General features: G+C 46.2%; 1 protein-coding gene across 1 annotated transcript in view; it reads left to right on the top strand.

Annotated features, from left to right (window-relative positions):
• The first annotated feature begins 2,181 nt into the window (after nt 1-2,181).
• Nucleotides 2,182-13,264, top strand: part of ALKAL1 (ALK and LTK ligand 1) — a 46,784-nt gene continuing 35,701 nt past the window's right edge. Inside the window, exons 1-2 of the mRNA XM_025204511.1 lie at nt 2,182-2,353; nt 8,378-8,446. Of these exons, the coding sequence (XP_025060296.1) occupies nt 2,182-2,353; nt 8,378-8,446 (241 nt within the window). The remainder of the gene's footprint in view (nt 2,354-8,377; nt 8,447-13,264) is intronic.

Raw genomic sequence — 13,264 nt, 5'->3', positions numbered from 1 at the left:
ATAAAATGTGCATACTGTATTTGATAGTGTTATAGAGTACTTCTGATTGCAATGGCAATCAGTCTTTTGTCCCCATGGGCCAGCTGAGTGGAGTGGGGCCAATCCATGAGCTGAATTGGACTCCATGCTGCCCCCACACTCTGGAATCAGGCTCCAGGGCCTTGTGCTGACTCTGCCTATCAGGATTGGGTGTCCCACTGCATCTGCCCAGCCCTGCATGCCAGGACTGGACTCCTGATCTAGTGCTCTGGACTGTGGGGAGCCCTGTGATCTGAATTACACAGCACTAGGGGCCAGATGTGGCCTTCAGGCTGATGGTTGAGCACCCCCCTTACTGAGTATCATTTCCAGATGCTTACCATGGCTAGCATGACCAGATTCTGTTCTACCTAAATAGACTTTGGTGCTGAAGTACAGTTCTTTTATCTCATCTTGTTTGGGTTCTGAAAGTCCATTATGCATTTGCTTTGGTAACACACTGTCATTTTATCCTTAAGAATCACAGAAAGCAGCATGGAGGGGGACCCAGTATGGTGGGATAGAATTCCACTCTAGTCATGTAATCCCCTTACATATCTAACAGGTGGAATAGAATCTGGTTCTTAGTGTGCTATCCAGAGTCAAAAGAGAAAATTGCACTTCAGCCCAAGTATGTAGGATCATGCAATGGAAGTTTACCTCCTGTGTTGCATCCTGATTCTGCTCTGCCTCCATAAAAGCAAAGCTCAATGAGAAGCTAACGTGTAACTTGTTCCTACATTCCCAAAGCTTTCTGGAGAAGCCTAATGCTGGTAAGAATATCATACACCCCCACAAAGATTTGTCTGGGATTTCAGTCTTTTATTTATTATGTTTAGAAAACAGCATCTCAGAGCACAGTATCAGAACAGCTGCTGCTGAGGTTCAGTCTTTTCTCCAGTGTGGCACTCATCACATTAAAACGTTTGTTCCTAAACTTGGAGAGCTTGAGCAGGAGGACAAACTACAGAACACTGAAGAAGCAGAGTGCCTTTTCTTTTTTTACATTTATATCTCATTAAAACATGAAAATAATACTACTATTTGGTTTATTAGGTTGTTTCTTCAGAGCATCTAATGATGGAAGTTACAGTATATGCTTAAAGTCTAGTTCTATGAGTTGAGGAGTTACCTGAGTCCTTAGCTATAGTTGGTGTCTGTCCTGTGCAACTCAAGAAGGACGGTTCTAGATTAGCAGCATGCTTCAATGGTTTCTTGCAGGTGTGTGTTCATACCAGCTGCCAAAAACTTTAAAGGGACAATTCAGCAATTGAAACCAACAAAGTGAAAAGAATCCTTGGCTTTTACACCTTTCCTCAGCCATGTTCCTACTGCAGCCTCCCTGACATACCTTAAAGTTGGCATATGATCTGCCCTGCTGGCCACATTCTGTGTCCGACTCTGCCTCTCCGAGGATCGTCACCTTGTCATTATAGAGAGGCTTGCACGCTCCAATGACTCTGAGAGCGATGCCATCTGGAGCTTACGCTTCTGATAGGGCCACCCAGAGCGGCAAGGTCAAGGGGGAGGTTCCATAGAAAGAATGATCCGGGCAGTCTTTAGTGGCAGAGCAGGTGGAGGAAGGCTGCGGCCCCAACGGTTGCGAAGGCAAAAGAAGGCTGCAATGGAGAAGTGGCCCCAGTCGTCATGGTTCACCATGCCACTGAACCCGGCCAACAACTGCCAAGACCGTGTGGGCCCGACTGCATACTGGAGTCCCTGTGCTAAACATGCCACGTGCAGGCTTCCGGCCGATCCAAAAGCCGTGTGGCGATGGAGGATTGGCAACAGGGGCAGGGCTGTAATACCTGGAGACCCCCAGCCAAGAATCTGCACACAGGTGGCGGATGCATGATGGTCATCAGGCACCTGTGCCGGGATAGGGCTGTCCTTCAGCAGCTGCATCCATGATTGAGCAGTCCTTTTTAGGATACTCTTTGCTTACCCCAATGGGGAGGGGGCTATAAAAGGTGCTCCAAACTTAGGTTGTCCCCTCTCTCTTGGCTGGGAAACTGCACCCAGCAGGATCACCATTCCTGCGGTTGAAATAAGAAAAAGCTAAACTTCAGAACCTGGAATGTGAGAGCGCTCATCTACAACCCAAAGAGTGATCGCCCAGAAAGACAAACTGCCAAAGTGGCTCAGGACCTAGTGAGGCACAACATGGATACTGCTGCTCTCCGTGAAACCCGGCTCACTGGGGAGGGACAGCTGAAGAAGGTCAGTGGAGGGTACACCTTCTGGAATGGGAAACCAGACTATGACCCCTGTATCCACGGAGTTGGTTTTGCTATCAGGAATAAAATCATTGACATGTTCCCCGAACTCCCTTCAGGTGTAAATGAAAGGCTGATGACCCTTCCCCTGCACCTCAGCCAAAACCAACGTGCAACTGAAGTCTGCTGCCCAAGATGCCTGTGCCCAGACTATTGGGTTTGCATCATGATGGAACCAGGACTGGTTTAGGTTAGAAATCAGAAGGCAATATTTTACAGTTAGGGTGGCCAAAATCTGGAACCAACTTCTCAGGGAGGTGGTCCTTGCCCCTACCTTGGGTATACTCAAGAGGAGGTTGAACAATCACCTGCCTGGGGTCTTGTGAACCCAGCATTCATTCCTGCCTGTGGCAGGGGGTCAGGCTAGATGATCTGTTCAGGTCCTTCCTGACTCTAGCTACTATGATAATGAGCCAGATTTAGGGGGTGCAGGCTTTTTTCCTTCAAAATACCATTTTTGTAGATCTTTTCATAGGGGTGAGGGAGGCTCCCAAAATGATGCATGAGGGACAGTCATTAAACACAAGTCCTACCCCGGTGAGCAATCACTAATTAAAAATTTGATCTGTTTGACATGTGATTTTTGTAGATATGTGTATCTTGCTCACAAGTTTTAGAACAGGGGTTTTCAACCTTTTTTGATCATTGTACCCCCTGGTGGCTGGATGCAGAGCAGTGTACCCCCAGTTGCCAAGTGGGGGGGGTGGGGCAGGTGGGAATGACATGTGGCTGGATGCGGAGAGGGGTGGGTGGGGATGGTGCACAGCTGGACACGGAGCAGGCGGCACCTGCACGACAGTGCATGGTGGTGCTCTATCCCCACCCACCTGCACTTACCCCCTAGGGCCTTCCAAAGTACCTCCAGGGTACGTGTACCCCCAGTTGACAACCCTGGGTTTCGGATGTTGATTACAAGTTTGAAATTTAATCTATCTGCCTGTTCTTTCTTGATGTATGTGAGTGGTGTTGGGGATGGCGGGGAGGAGGGGAGGTGATTTTGTATAAGGTCTAAAGCTCAGCTGCTGCTTTGGGTGCTAAAATGCTATATGCACAAATTCCACTGCACACTCCTGGGATATCTGACTTTTAGGGTGTAGGGCACACCATTGCTAGATTATCAGATGTACCTCTAATCTGTTGGGTACTGCAGAGGGATGGCTCCAAAGGAACCATCTGAACATACTGTGGCTTAAGTTTACTAAAAGAGCCTCTCAGCTATGTTTAAAGTTTGAGATCGCTTTAGTCTCAAGAGACCAGTACTCAACCTACTAAAGCTGACACATGGTAGAGCTCCAGTGACTGCAGAGGCTAGACAGTAGGGGAAATAACACAGGGGTTGCCTACATCAGACGTGTGGACATTTGCTTATGCTGGTGGGATATTTAAGTAGGAAAATTCACTGGTATTAGGCCTTCCATACCAGTACTGGTTTTTAGAGTTATATTTATCTAGATTTTCACTCTCTAATGAAAAATTATAAGACAAGGTTTTATTTTTGCAGTTAAAAATAATTTTCCATTATATGGCTAAGAGCCTACATGCAGAATAACGGTCTCAGAGTAAAATTTCATAGACACTAGGACTGGAAGGGACCTCAGAAGATCATTGAGTCCAGCCCCCTGCCCCAGGGGCAGGAAGTCAGCAAGGGTCATAGGATCCCAGCAAGATAAACATCCAAATTTCTCTTGAAGGTGTTCAAAGCAGGTGCTTGAACTACCTCCGGTGGCAGTCTATTCCAGATCTCGGGGACTCAGACTGTAAAGAAGTTCTTCCTTATGTCCAGCCCCCAGATCCTGGTGAGCATCCCTGATAAACTTATAGGCAACCACCAGATCACCCCTGAGCCTACGCTTTTCCAGGCTGAAGAGTCCCATGGCTCTCAGCCTCTCTTCATAAGGTCTGCTTTCCTGACCTCTGATCATGCGTGTGACTCTTCTCTGGACTCTCTCACATTCTTTTTGAATTGTGGAGCCCAAAACGGGATGCAGTACTTCAGCTGTGGCCTTACCAAGGCCCGAGTACAACGGGAGAATGACATCCTGGGATTTGCTTGAGAAGCATCTATGGATGCAAGCAGTGTTTTGGTCGCTTTACTAGCCACAGCATCACATTGAAGGCTCATGTTCATCTTGTGGACAACTGTGACCCCCAAGTTCCTTTCGTCCACAGTGCTAGCCAACATAGCACTGCCAAGCCTATAAGCATGCTGCGGGTTTTTCTTCCCAAGGTGGAGAACCTTGCATTTTTTGGTGTTAGACACCATTAGGTTTTTGTCCGCCCACTTTCTAAGCCTGTCAAAGTCAGCCTGGATCACCCTCCTATCCTCAGGTGTGGATGCTTTACCCCAAATTTTGGTGTCGTCAGCGAACTTGGCCAGTCTGCTTCTGATAACGAAGTCCACATCATTAATGAAGATGTTTAATAGTGTTGGCTCAAGGACAGAGCCTTGAGGGACCCCACTGGTCACAGGGCACCATGACGATTGACTTCCGTCAACCACCACCCTCTGGGTCCAACCACAGAGCCAATTCCTCAGCCAGTGGATCGTGGTGAAGCCTGAGCCACAGTTGGCCAGTTTTGCTAAGAGGTGATCATGGGATACCAGATGGAAGGCTTTTTTGAAGTCAAGATATATGACATCAATCTCTTCTCCCTTGTCCAGGTGATAGATCACCTGGTCGTAAAAGGAAATAAGATTGGTCAAGCAAGACCTACCCACAACAAGCCCGTGCTGGCTATCCCTCAGGATGCTGCCATCGGCCAGTCTGTTAAGAATGGCTTCTTTGCTAATCTTTTCTAAGACCTTCCCCAGGATAGAGGTCAGGCTGATGGGCCTGTAGTTTGCTGGATCCACTTTCCTCCCTTTCTTGAAGATAGGCACCACAATGGCCTTCTTCCAGTCTTCGGGCACTTCACCAGAGCACCAGGAGCTCTCGAAGAACTGTGCCAGGGGCTGAGCTATGATGCTTGCCAGCTCCTTGAGTACCCTGGGGTGTAAATTGTCAGGGCTGGCTGACTTGAAGGTGTCCAGCCTCTCAAGGTGTTCCTTCACAAGGTCAGCATAGACGGAGGGCAAGGAATCACCCTCACCCAGGTGTTCCTGTCTTGTATGGGCATCGGTTGTCAGTTGTCCCATCTTGTTTAGCAGGGGTCCTTGCTTTTCCTCTGACTCCCTACATATCTAAAAAAGGACTTTTTATTGTCCTTGATACTTGTAACTAGTTGGAGTTCAGTTGCAGCCTTGGCTTTTCTGGTTTGCTCCCTGCAGGTCCAGACGAGTGCAGAATATTCCACCTTGGAGCTGGATCCAGTCCTCCGTCCTTTGTAGCTCTTTCTTTTTAGATGCAGGAGGTCCGCTAGTTCCCTACAGAGCCAATAGGTCTGCTGTGCCCTTTTGCTGTCTTTCCTCCGAGACAGGATAGACTTAGCTTGTGCATCCAGGATCGCTCCCTTGAGGAGCAATGACTCTTCCTGAACTCCCCTCCCCTTTGTGTCGTGGTCTCTTAGGGCCTCACTGACAAGCTTCCTGAGCTTGTCAAAGTCAGCTCTCCTGAAGTTGAGGACTTCTGTATTGCTGACTGACTTGCCAGCTTTATGGCGGATGGTGAAGGTGATCAGCTCGTGGACACTGTCACCCAGCTTCCCTTTGATCATTAGGTCACTGATTAGGTCATCCCCTGTAGCCTGTACCAGGTCAAGCAGCGCTTTATCTCTCGTCAGCCCGTCGACTTCTTGCGCCAGGTAGAGCTTATCCACACATGAGAGAGAGCTTTGCGACCGCTCGGATTTGGCCAAGCGCTCTTCCCACAAGAAGAACAGTAATAGAAAAGAATGTATTTAGGAATATTTACAGTCAGTTTACAGAATGACATGTATTGATATACATCCTGTGCTTTTTAAAAAAAACAGAAATGACTATAACTGCTCACATAGTAAGTGATGTAAAGATACAAAAATGATTTAATACAATAGCAAATTTCTACAGACTTTTGGGGAAATTGTACAGGGGGAAATATCCTAATAAGTTAGGAAAATCCTTGGGTGCTATTTTAAGGCAGCTTTTACCCCTTTTTGTGTTGGTAGAGAGGGTGTATGTTTTGACTCGTATCAGTTGTTTAGAAAATATCTTTAATCTTTCATCTGTATCGCATTCTCAAATATGTTACTTAGTCTGAATTAAGTGAATCTTATTTCAGCGGAATACATTATGCTTTGATGTATTGCATTGCATATAAGCTAATACAGTGAAATGTGATGCATAAGAAATTAGAAAACATATCTCCTACTTCTAAATTTTCATCCATAAATATCCCTGAAGCATGTCCTTATCTTAGTGGGGATTGTTGGTTGATATTTATCGTATTTAAATGCAGGTAGTTGAGTAATTGTTGCCAATCAAAATTCTAGTTCACTACGACTTAAGTGTTTTGTATAGAGTCCTCCTATAAATAATACTTTAACTTGAATTTAATGAATCCAGACATAGAATATAAGAGGCAAGGATGTCTTATAGTGATATCATTTTATTGGACAAACAGTTGAAATCCTTGCCTCTTGCATAATTTTGGACCATCATAGCTACAACATGACTCTTACACTACTGTAGAAAAGAGTGACAGACAGATGGACATGGGACTGGATTTAAGCATCACACAGAAACTTTATCAACTTAATGGGGAAGGTTTATATCTGGAAACCATATCTCTCATACTGGTGTTTAAGAGGTTCCGTAACCAGATTACAAGGTCCAAATCGGTTAACTAATGTCTCAGGTTAGACTTTCAGTCTACCCCTAAAACTAAGTTTCTCTTTCCCCTCATCTGCACACCCTGGGAGATGTAGAGGGTATGAAGTCGTCTGTAAAGACTTCAGGCATCATCATCTTTTCCTTTTCATGGACTCCTTGACTTCAGGAAGATTGCCTTTTTAGCTTTTATCCATCCTGGACACTAGCAGCAGGGTGTCATGAATAAAACATTCCTTCATGACCTCCCTACATTAACATAACTATTCTTTTTCCTTTTTAAAACTAGACTAGGCCTTCACAATGCTATGAGGAAGTTGACCCCCACCTCCCTGATCCCTGACAATTTGGGTCAAAAGGTAAAAATTCCCTCCTAGTCCCCCAAAACAAGCCATTGATCAGACTTGCAGAATGTTGGAAACACAACTCAGTATGGTGCAGGAAATGTAGTTGAGATACCAATAGACTGCTTTAAATTGAGGTGGTGGCCAAGCATCTCCTATACCCCTGGTTGGCCAATGGACAATAGAAAAGCCTATTTTCATGTATGCCTGCAAGGAAGGGGGTTCCACCCCCCCCCCCCAATCCCAATTTCTGAGAAATGCTGCATCTAAAGAGATGACTAAAGACTCTTAGTTTGATTCTTGCTTGCTTTGAATCTTATGTAGTTCTTTATCCCGGTGCAAAGAGAATGTGACATGCAATCTTTCAATTTCGAAGAAGTAATTAAGAAATACTTAAATGGAATTGAAATGCCATATGAGATATCCAGAAGCTATTTGTACAGTGTGCTGAAACTGGAGGAATACCTTGGCATAAGCCTTGATATTACATTCATTAATTTAGCTTTAGTGTTGTTTTTAAAATGACATGTCACTGCTGCTAATGACCAATGGTCTTCACATTAAAAGTTCATCCCACAAATATGATAATTTGTTTTTCTTAGTTGATTCTAGCAATAAATATTATATGCAGAAAGGGAGATAACTTGTGGGTATAATAGTCATATACAGGATGGTAACTTTCCTGAGAGGAACAGTAAAATCAGAAAGTTAGGGTGCTAAAGGAGGATATAATAGTTCAAATAGCTTTCTACATAGCAATGCTAGAAAACTATAGTGTAATTAAGGGTGAGTGATAGGGGAACAGCTCTGGGTGCTCATAGCAAGGGAGTGCAAGAATTGACATTAACACTGCTGCTGACGCTACTGCTGCTCTCCTGGACTTTGCTGTCACCCAGAGCACAGAAACTGCTTGTTATTCCTCTGCTAGAAAACAGAAAAGAGAAAGTCAGGCAAAGTCAGTGTGCATTTTCCTTGCCTGTTCTCTTTTTTTCTAGTTTACCCAAGTGTGAAAGCCTCTGTTGAAGGACAAACTTCTCTGCAAGTCACAAGAAGTAGAAATGAAGGTTAGTGACAGTGGACTTGGTGGGGAAATCATTGGAGGATAGCAGCACAAACTCCAGGGGACTTCTCATAAAAACTCCTTGCAATCAGTGGTCCTTAAAAGCCTTCACAACTTTACAGTTCTGAAGTACCAGCTTCTTTGACAAGGGGGCCAAACTCACTCTCCTTCACCCTCTCCCACAGACAAATGAAGAGGAAATCCCAGCAGTAAACATTTCTGGCTTTACAGGATATGAAGGAATGACTAACAACATGGAGTACAGAGCATGGTGATAAGTGCAGTTTCTTACTCAAATGAACACACACAAATGCTGTAAAAGCATCACTAACATGGTCCTCTCTTCTTGTTGAGGAACAGCCTCAAGAAACTTCTGATCAAGTAATCTTTTCTATCCTGTGCATCTTGTTATGAAAGTATGGCTTGTTATAAAAGTGTCTCTGTCATCTAGAGTTGTGAAACAGAACCACAAGGACCTGAATAATGGATGTCTTTTTTCCCCAGTAAAAATAGATGATTTACTAGCATACTACTTATGAAACTATAGGCCAGTCAGTCTTACCTCGATCCTGGGCAAGCTGTTCGAGAAAATTATTCTGGCACACATCCAGGAGGGGCCAGCAGGGAAATGCATGCTCAGGGGAAACCAGCACGGGTTCATCAGCGGCAGGTCATGTCAGACCAACCTGGTGGCCTTCTACGATCAGGTCACTAAATCATTGGATGCAGGGGTAGCAGTGGATATAGTCTTCCTGGACTTCCGGAAGGCTTTCGACACTGTCTCTCACCCCGTTCTCATTAGGAAACTGGGGGACTGTGGCGTAGACACCCACACAGTCCAATGGGTCGCCAACTGGCTAGAGAGCCGCACCCAGAGGGTGGTAGTGGATGGGTCCTTCTCGGCCTGGAAGGACGTGGGCAGTGGGGTCTCGCAGAACTCGGTCCTCGGGCCCGCCCTGTTCAACATCTTCATCAGTGATTTGGATGAGGGGGTGCAAAGCACCCTGTTCAAATTTGCTGATGATACCAAGATGTGGGGGGGATGTGGGCACAATAGAAGGGAGCAACAGGCTACAGTCAGACCTTGACAGGTTACAAGGATGGGCGGAGGAGAACAGGATGGGGTTCAACATAGACAAGTGCAAGGTGATGCACCTGGGGAGGAACAACCGGCACCATACCTACAGGCTGGGGAACTCCCCTCTTGTCAGCACGGAGGTGGAAAAGGATCTTGGAGTCATTATTGACTCCAAGATGAACATGGCTCGGCAGTGTGGGGAGGCGGCTAGGAAGGCCAGCTGTACCTTGTCGTGCATCCACAGATGCATTTCAAGCAGGACCAAGGAGGTGATCCTCCCCCTCTATGCGGCACTGGTCAGGCCGCAGCTGGAGTACTGTGTCCAGTTCTGGGAGCCGCACTTTAAGAGGGATGTGGACAGCATCGAGAGGGTCCAGAGGAGGGCCACTCGCATGATCAAGGGACAGCAGGGCAGGTCCTATGAGGAAAGGTTACGGGACCTGAACCTGTTCAGCCTCCAGAAGAGAAGGCTGAGGGGGGATCTTGTGGCCTGCTATAAACTAGTCAGGGGGGATCAACAGGCACTGGGGGAGTCCCTGTTTCCCCGAGCGCCGCCAGGAGTGACCAGGAATAACGGTCACAAGCTGGCGGAGGGAAGGTTTAAGTTGGACATCAGGAGGTGCTACTTCACGGTCAGGGTGGCTAGGGTCTGGAACCAGCTTCCAAGTGAGGTGGTGCAGGTTCCCACCCTGGGGGTTTTTAAGAGGAGGTTAGATGACCATCTTGCTGGGGTCGTTTGACCCCCAGTACTCTTTCCTGCCATGGCAGGGAGTCGGACCTGATGATCTGCCCAGGTCCCTTCCGACCCTAGAAACTATGAAACTATGAAATATAAATAGACTAAGAAATTGGCATGACATTTGGGGCATTTCATGTTTAATATTATGTACTCTAATCATGCATTTCTAATATACTATTTTTATCTCATCCTGGTATAGCATAGTAACAAATAAAACCAATTCATTCAGAAACAGAACCTATTTAACTGGAAAAAGCAAGGCAGAGAGAGAAGGCAATAACACAGAGTAGGTCATTTGCCAGAAGTTGTGTGGATTTCTCAGATGATGCAGCTATGTCTCATCCAGCCTATCCTCTCCTTTTCTTCATCTCCAGAATCCCTGTATTACCAAATGGGCTCTGCAAAGAGTTTCAGGGGAAAAGGGATACTGTTCTACATAATCCTTTCACTTTTTGGGGGAGTTTTGCAGTCATACCCCCCCATTATCAAACCACTCTATGCCATGTATCACAGGCATTAAGGAGTAAATTATATATTTGTTTGTTGAATTTAAACTTTTATATTCAGCTCATTAGAATTCAGGACTGGAAGGATCCTTCTGGGTCATTAGTTCAGTCTCCTGTTATCTTGGGCAACCAGATCATATAAGGTGCCTGTACATGAGCACAGAGGTTGTAATTACAGCGTTTCTGAGCAGACTCAATTAATCCAATCTGTTGGAGTGTGGTAATTACTGCGCTCCAGCAGCCTCCCACATCTAGTGTATCAGTGTCCCCATGCTTCTAAGTGGCAGTAGGGGCGCTTGAACTAAAACTTATTGAATGAGCTTTAATTCAAGTGCCCTTGCTGCCATTTTGAAGCATGGGGATACTGATGCATGAGATGCTGTGGTGCTTTAATTACAGTGGCTCTCGGAGCCACTCTAATTAAAGCACTGCTCCTCCCCCCCTCTCAGAGCAGGTGTGAAAGTGCCCACAATGCTGTTCATGAACTCTATAGCAGATGCGTGCTGCTATGAGCTGGCACTTTCCTAACTAAAGCAGACCTCTTGTCTGTTTGTCATGTAGCAGCAGTGAATAAATATCCCTGTTGCTTAAAGGAACTCAGAGCCACTTTAATCTTGCTTTCCTGTGTGTGATGTTATTGTTAGGCTTGGCAGAATTCCATTTTTAATAATTTTCATGGCTAAAATCAGTGTTTATTTTTAAGCATTTCTCTCTCTTTTTTTTTTTTTTTTTTTTATTGACTTCAATGTTCAGGATTGCATGGAATTAGGGGCATGGGGGGCAGACAATTTAGTAATGACAGTATACAGTTAAAAGCTTTATAAAATCACGTTAAAATATAAAAAGTAAATATCCATAAAACATACCTGATCAAGCAGAGGCCAGGCTGGACTCGCTGGGAGTTTGGCACCCAATCCCCAGCTGGGACTTGGGCAGAGTGAGTGGCCAGAGGCATTGGGCTCCCAGCACAGCCCTATCAGCATGGCCCCCAGCTCCTGTAGCAACTGCCCAAGCTGTGTGGATGGCCCAGCTGGGGCTCCCCCAATCTTGCCTGCAGCAGTCTCTCTATGTGTATGCATGCACACACATACATGACACCCTCTACCCTGGATTTCCTTATCTCTGTCCTCAATTTTTTTATATCCCCTTTCTATAAATTTACATGATTACTGACATAAATATTTTTTCTATTGGTCTGTGTGTCAGGAGAAATCGATGTTTATTGATTAAAAATTGAATCCTGCCAAGCCTAGTTATTGTATGCATTCTGGTGCATATAGTATCTCCTATATACGTTCTAATGTAATATCACTGAAATGTGCTGGCCACAACCAGCATATTATTATGATCATTAGTATCATAATAGCTAGGGTCGGAAGGGACCTAAACAGATCATCAAGCCCGACCCCCTGCCTTGGGCAGGAACGGATGCTGGGGTCATATGACCCCAGTCGGGTGTCTATCCAGCCTCATCTTAAAGACCCCCAAGGTAGGAGCGAGCACCACTTCCCTTGGAAGTTGATTCCAGCTCCTAGCTGCCTTAGCCATAAAGTAATGCCTCCTGATGTTTAGCCTGAACCTGCTCTCTATCAACTTGTGACTGTTATTCCTAGTTACCCCATGTGGTGCTCAGGAGAACAGGGCATTTCCTATTCCCTGCTGATCCTTCCTGGTGAATTTGTAGATGGCCACCAGATCCCCACTCAGTCTTCTCTTGTGAAGGCTGAATAGGTTCAGACCCTATAGTCTCTCCTCTTATGGCCTGCCCTGCTGCCCCTGACCATGCGAGTGGCCATCCTCTGGAACCTCTCAATGCTAGAGACATGTCTTTTGAAGTGCGGTGCCCAAAACTGGACGCAGTACTCTAACTGTGGCCTGACCAATGCTGCATAGAGGGGGAGGATCATCTCTCTGGACCTGCTTGTGATGCAACTCGCCCTCAGAATAGCCAGTTCAAACCCAGACATAGTAGGGCTTGCAGAAACATGGTGGGATTCATCCCACAACTGGGCAGTTATCATTAGGGGCTATAGGCTCTACAGGCGGGATAGAGAAGGCAGGAAGGGAGCGGGTGTGGCGTTCTTGTCAAAGAGCAATGCACATCCTCTGCCAGCAAAATGGGGTCAGAGGAGGGGCAAGCTGAAGTGCTCTGGGTCAAGATACAAGGGGGTCGTGGGGAGAGGGATTTAATGGTGGGGCTCTACTACAGACCTCCCAACCAAGAGGAGGACCTGGACTGGGCATTTTTGGGCCAGCTTGCAGAGACACTTAAGGCAAGGGATGTAGTTGTCATGGGTGATCTAAATTACCCAGACATCTGCTGGGACGAGCAGTCAGCCAGGTTGGACCATTCCAGGAGGTTCTTGGCTGAGATACAGGACCTCCACTTAACCCAGGAGGTGCATGGTCCCACCAGAGGAAATGCCCTGTTGAACCTGGTCCTGGCCACAGGCAATGATCTGGTAAGGGGGCTCCAGGTCCTTGACCACCTGGGTGATA

This window comes from Alligator sinensis, unplaced genomic scaffold (assembly GCF_000455745.1).
Source record: "Alligator sinensis unplaced genomic scaffold, ASM45574v1 scaffold612_2, whole genome shotgun sequence".
NCBI lineage: Eukaryota > Metazoa > Chordata > Crocodylia > Alligatoridae > Alligator > Alligator sinensis.
This window is presented reverse-complemented; position numbering and strand designations above follow the sequence as displayed.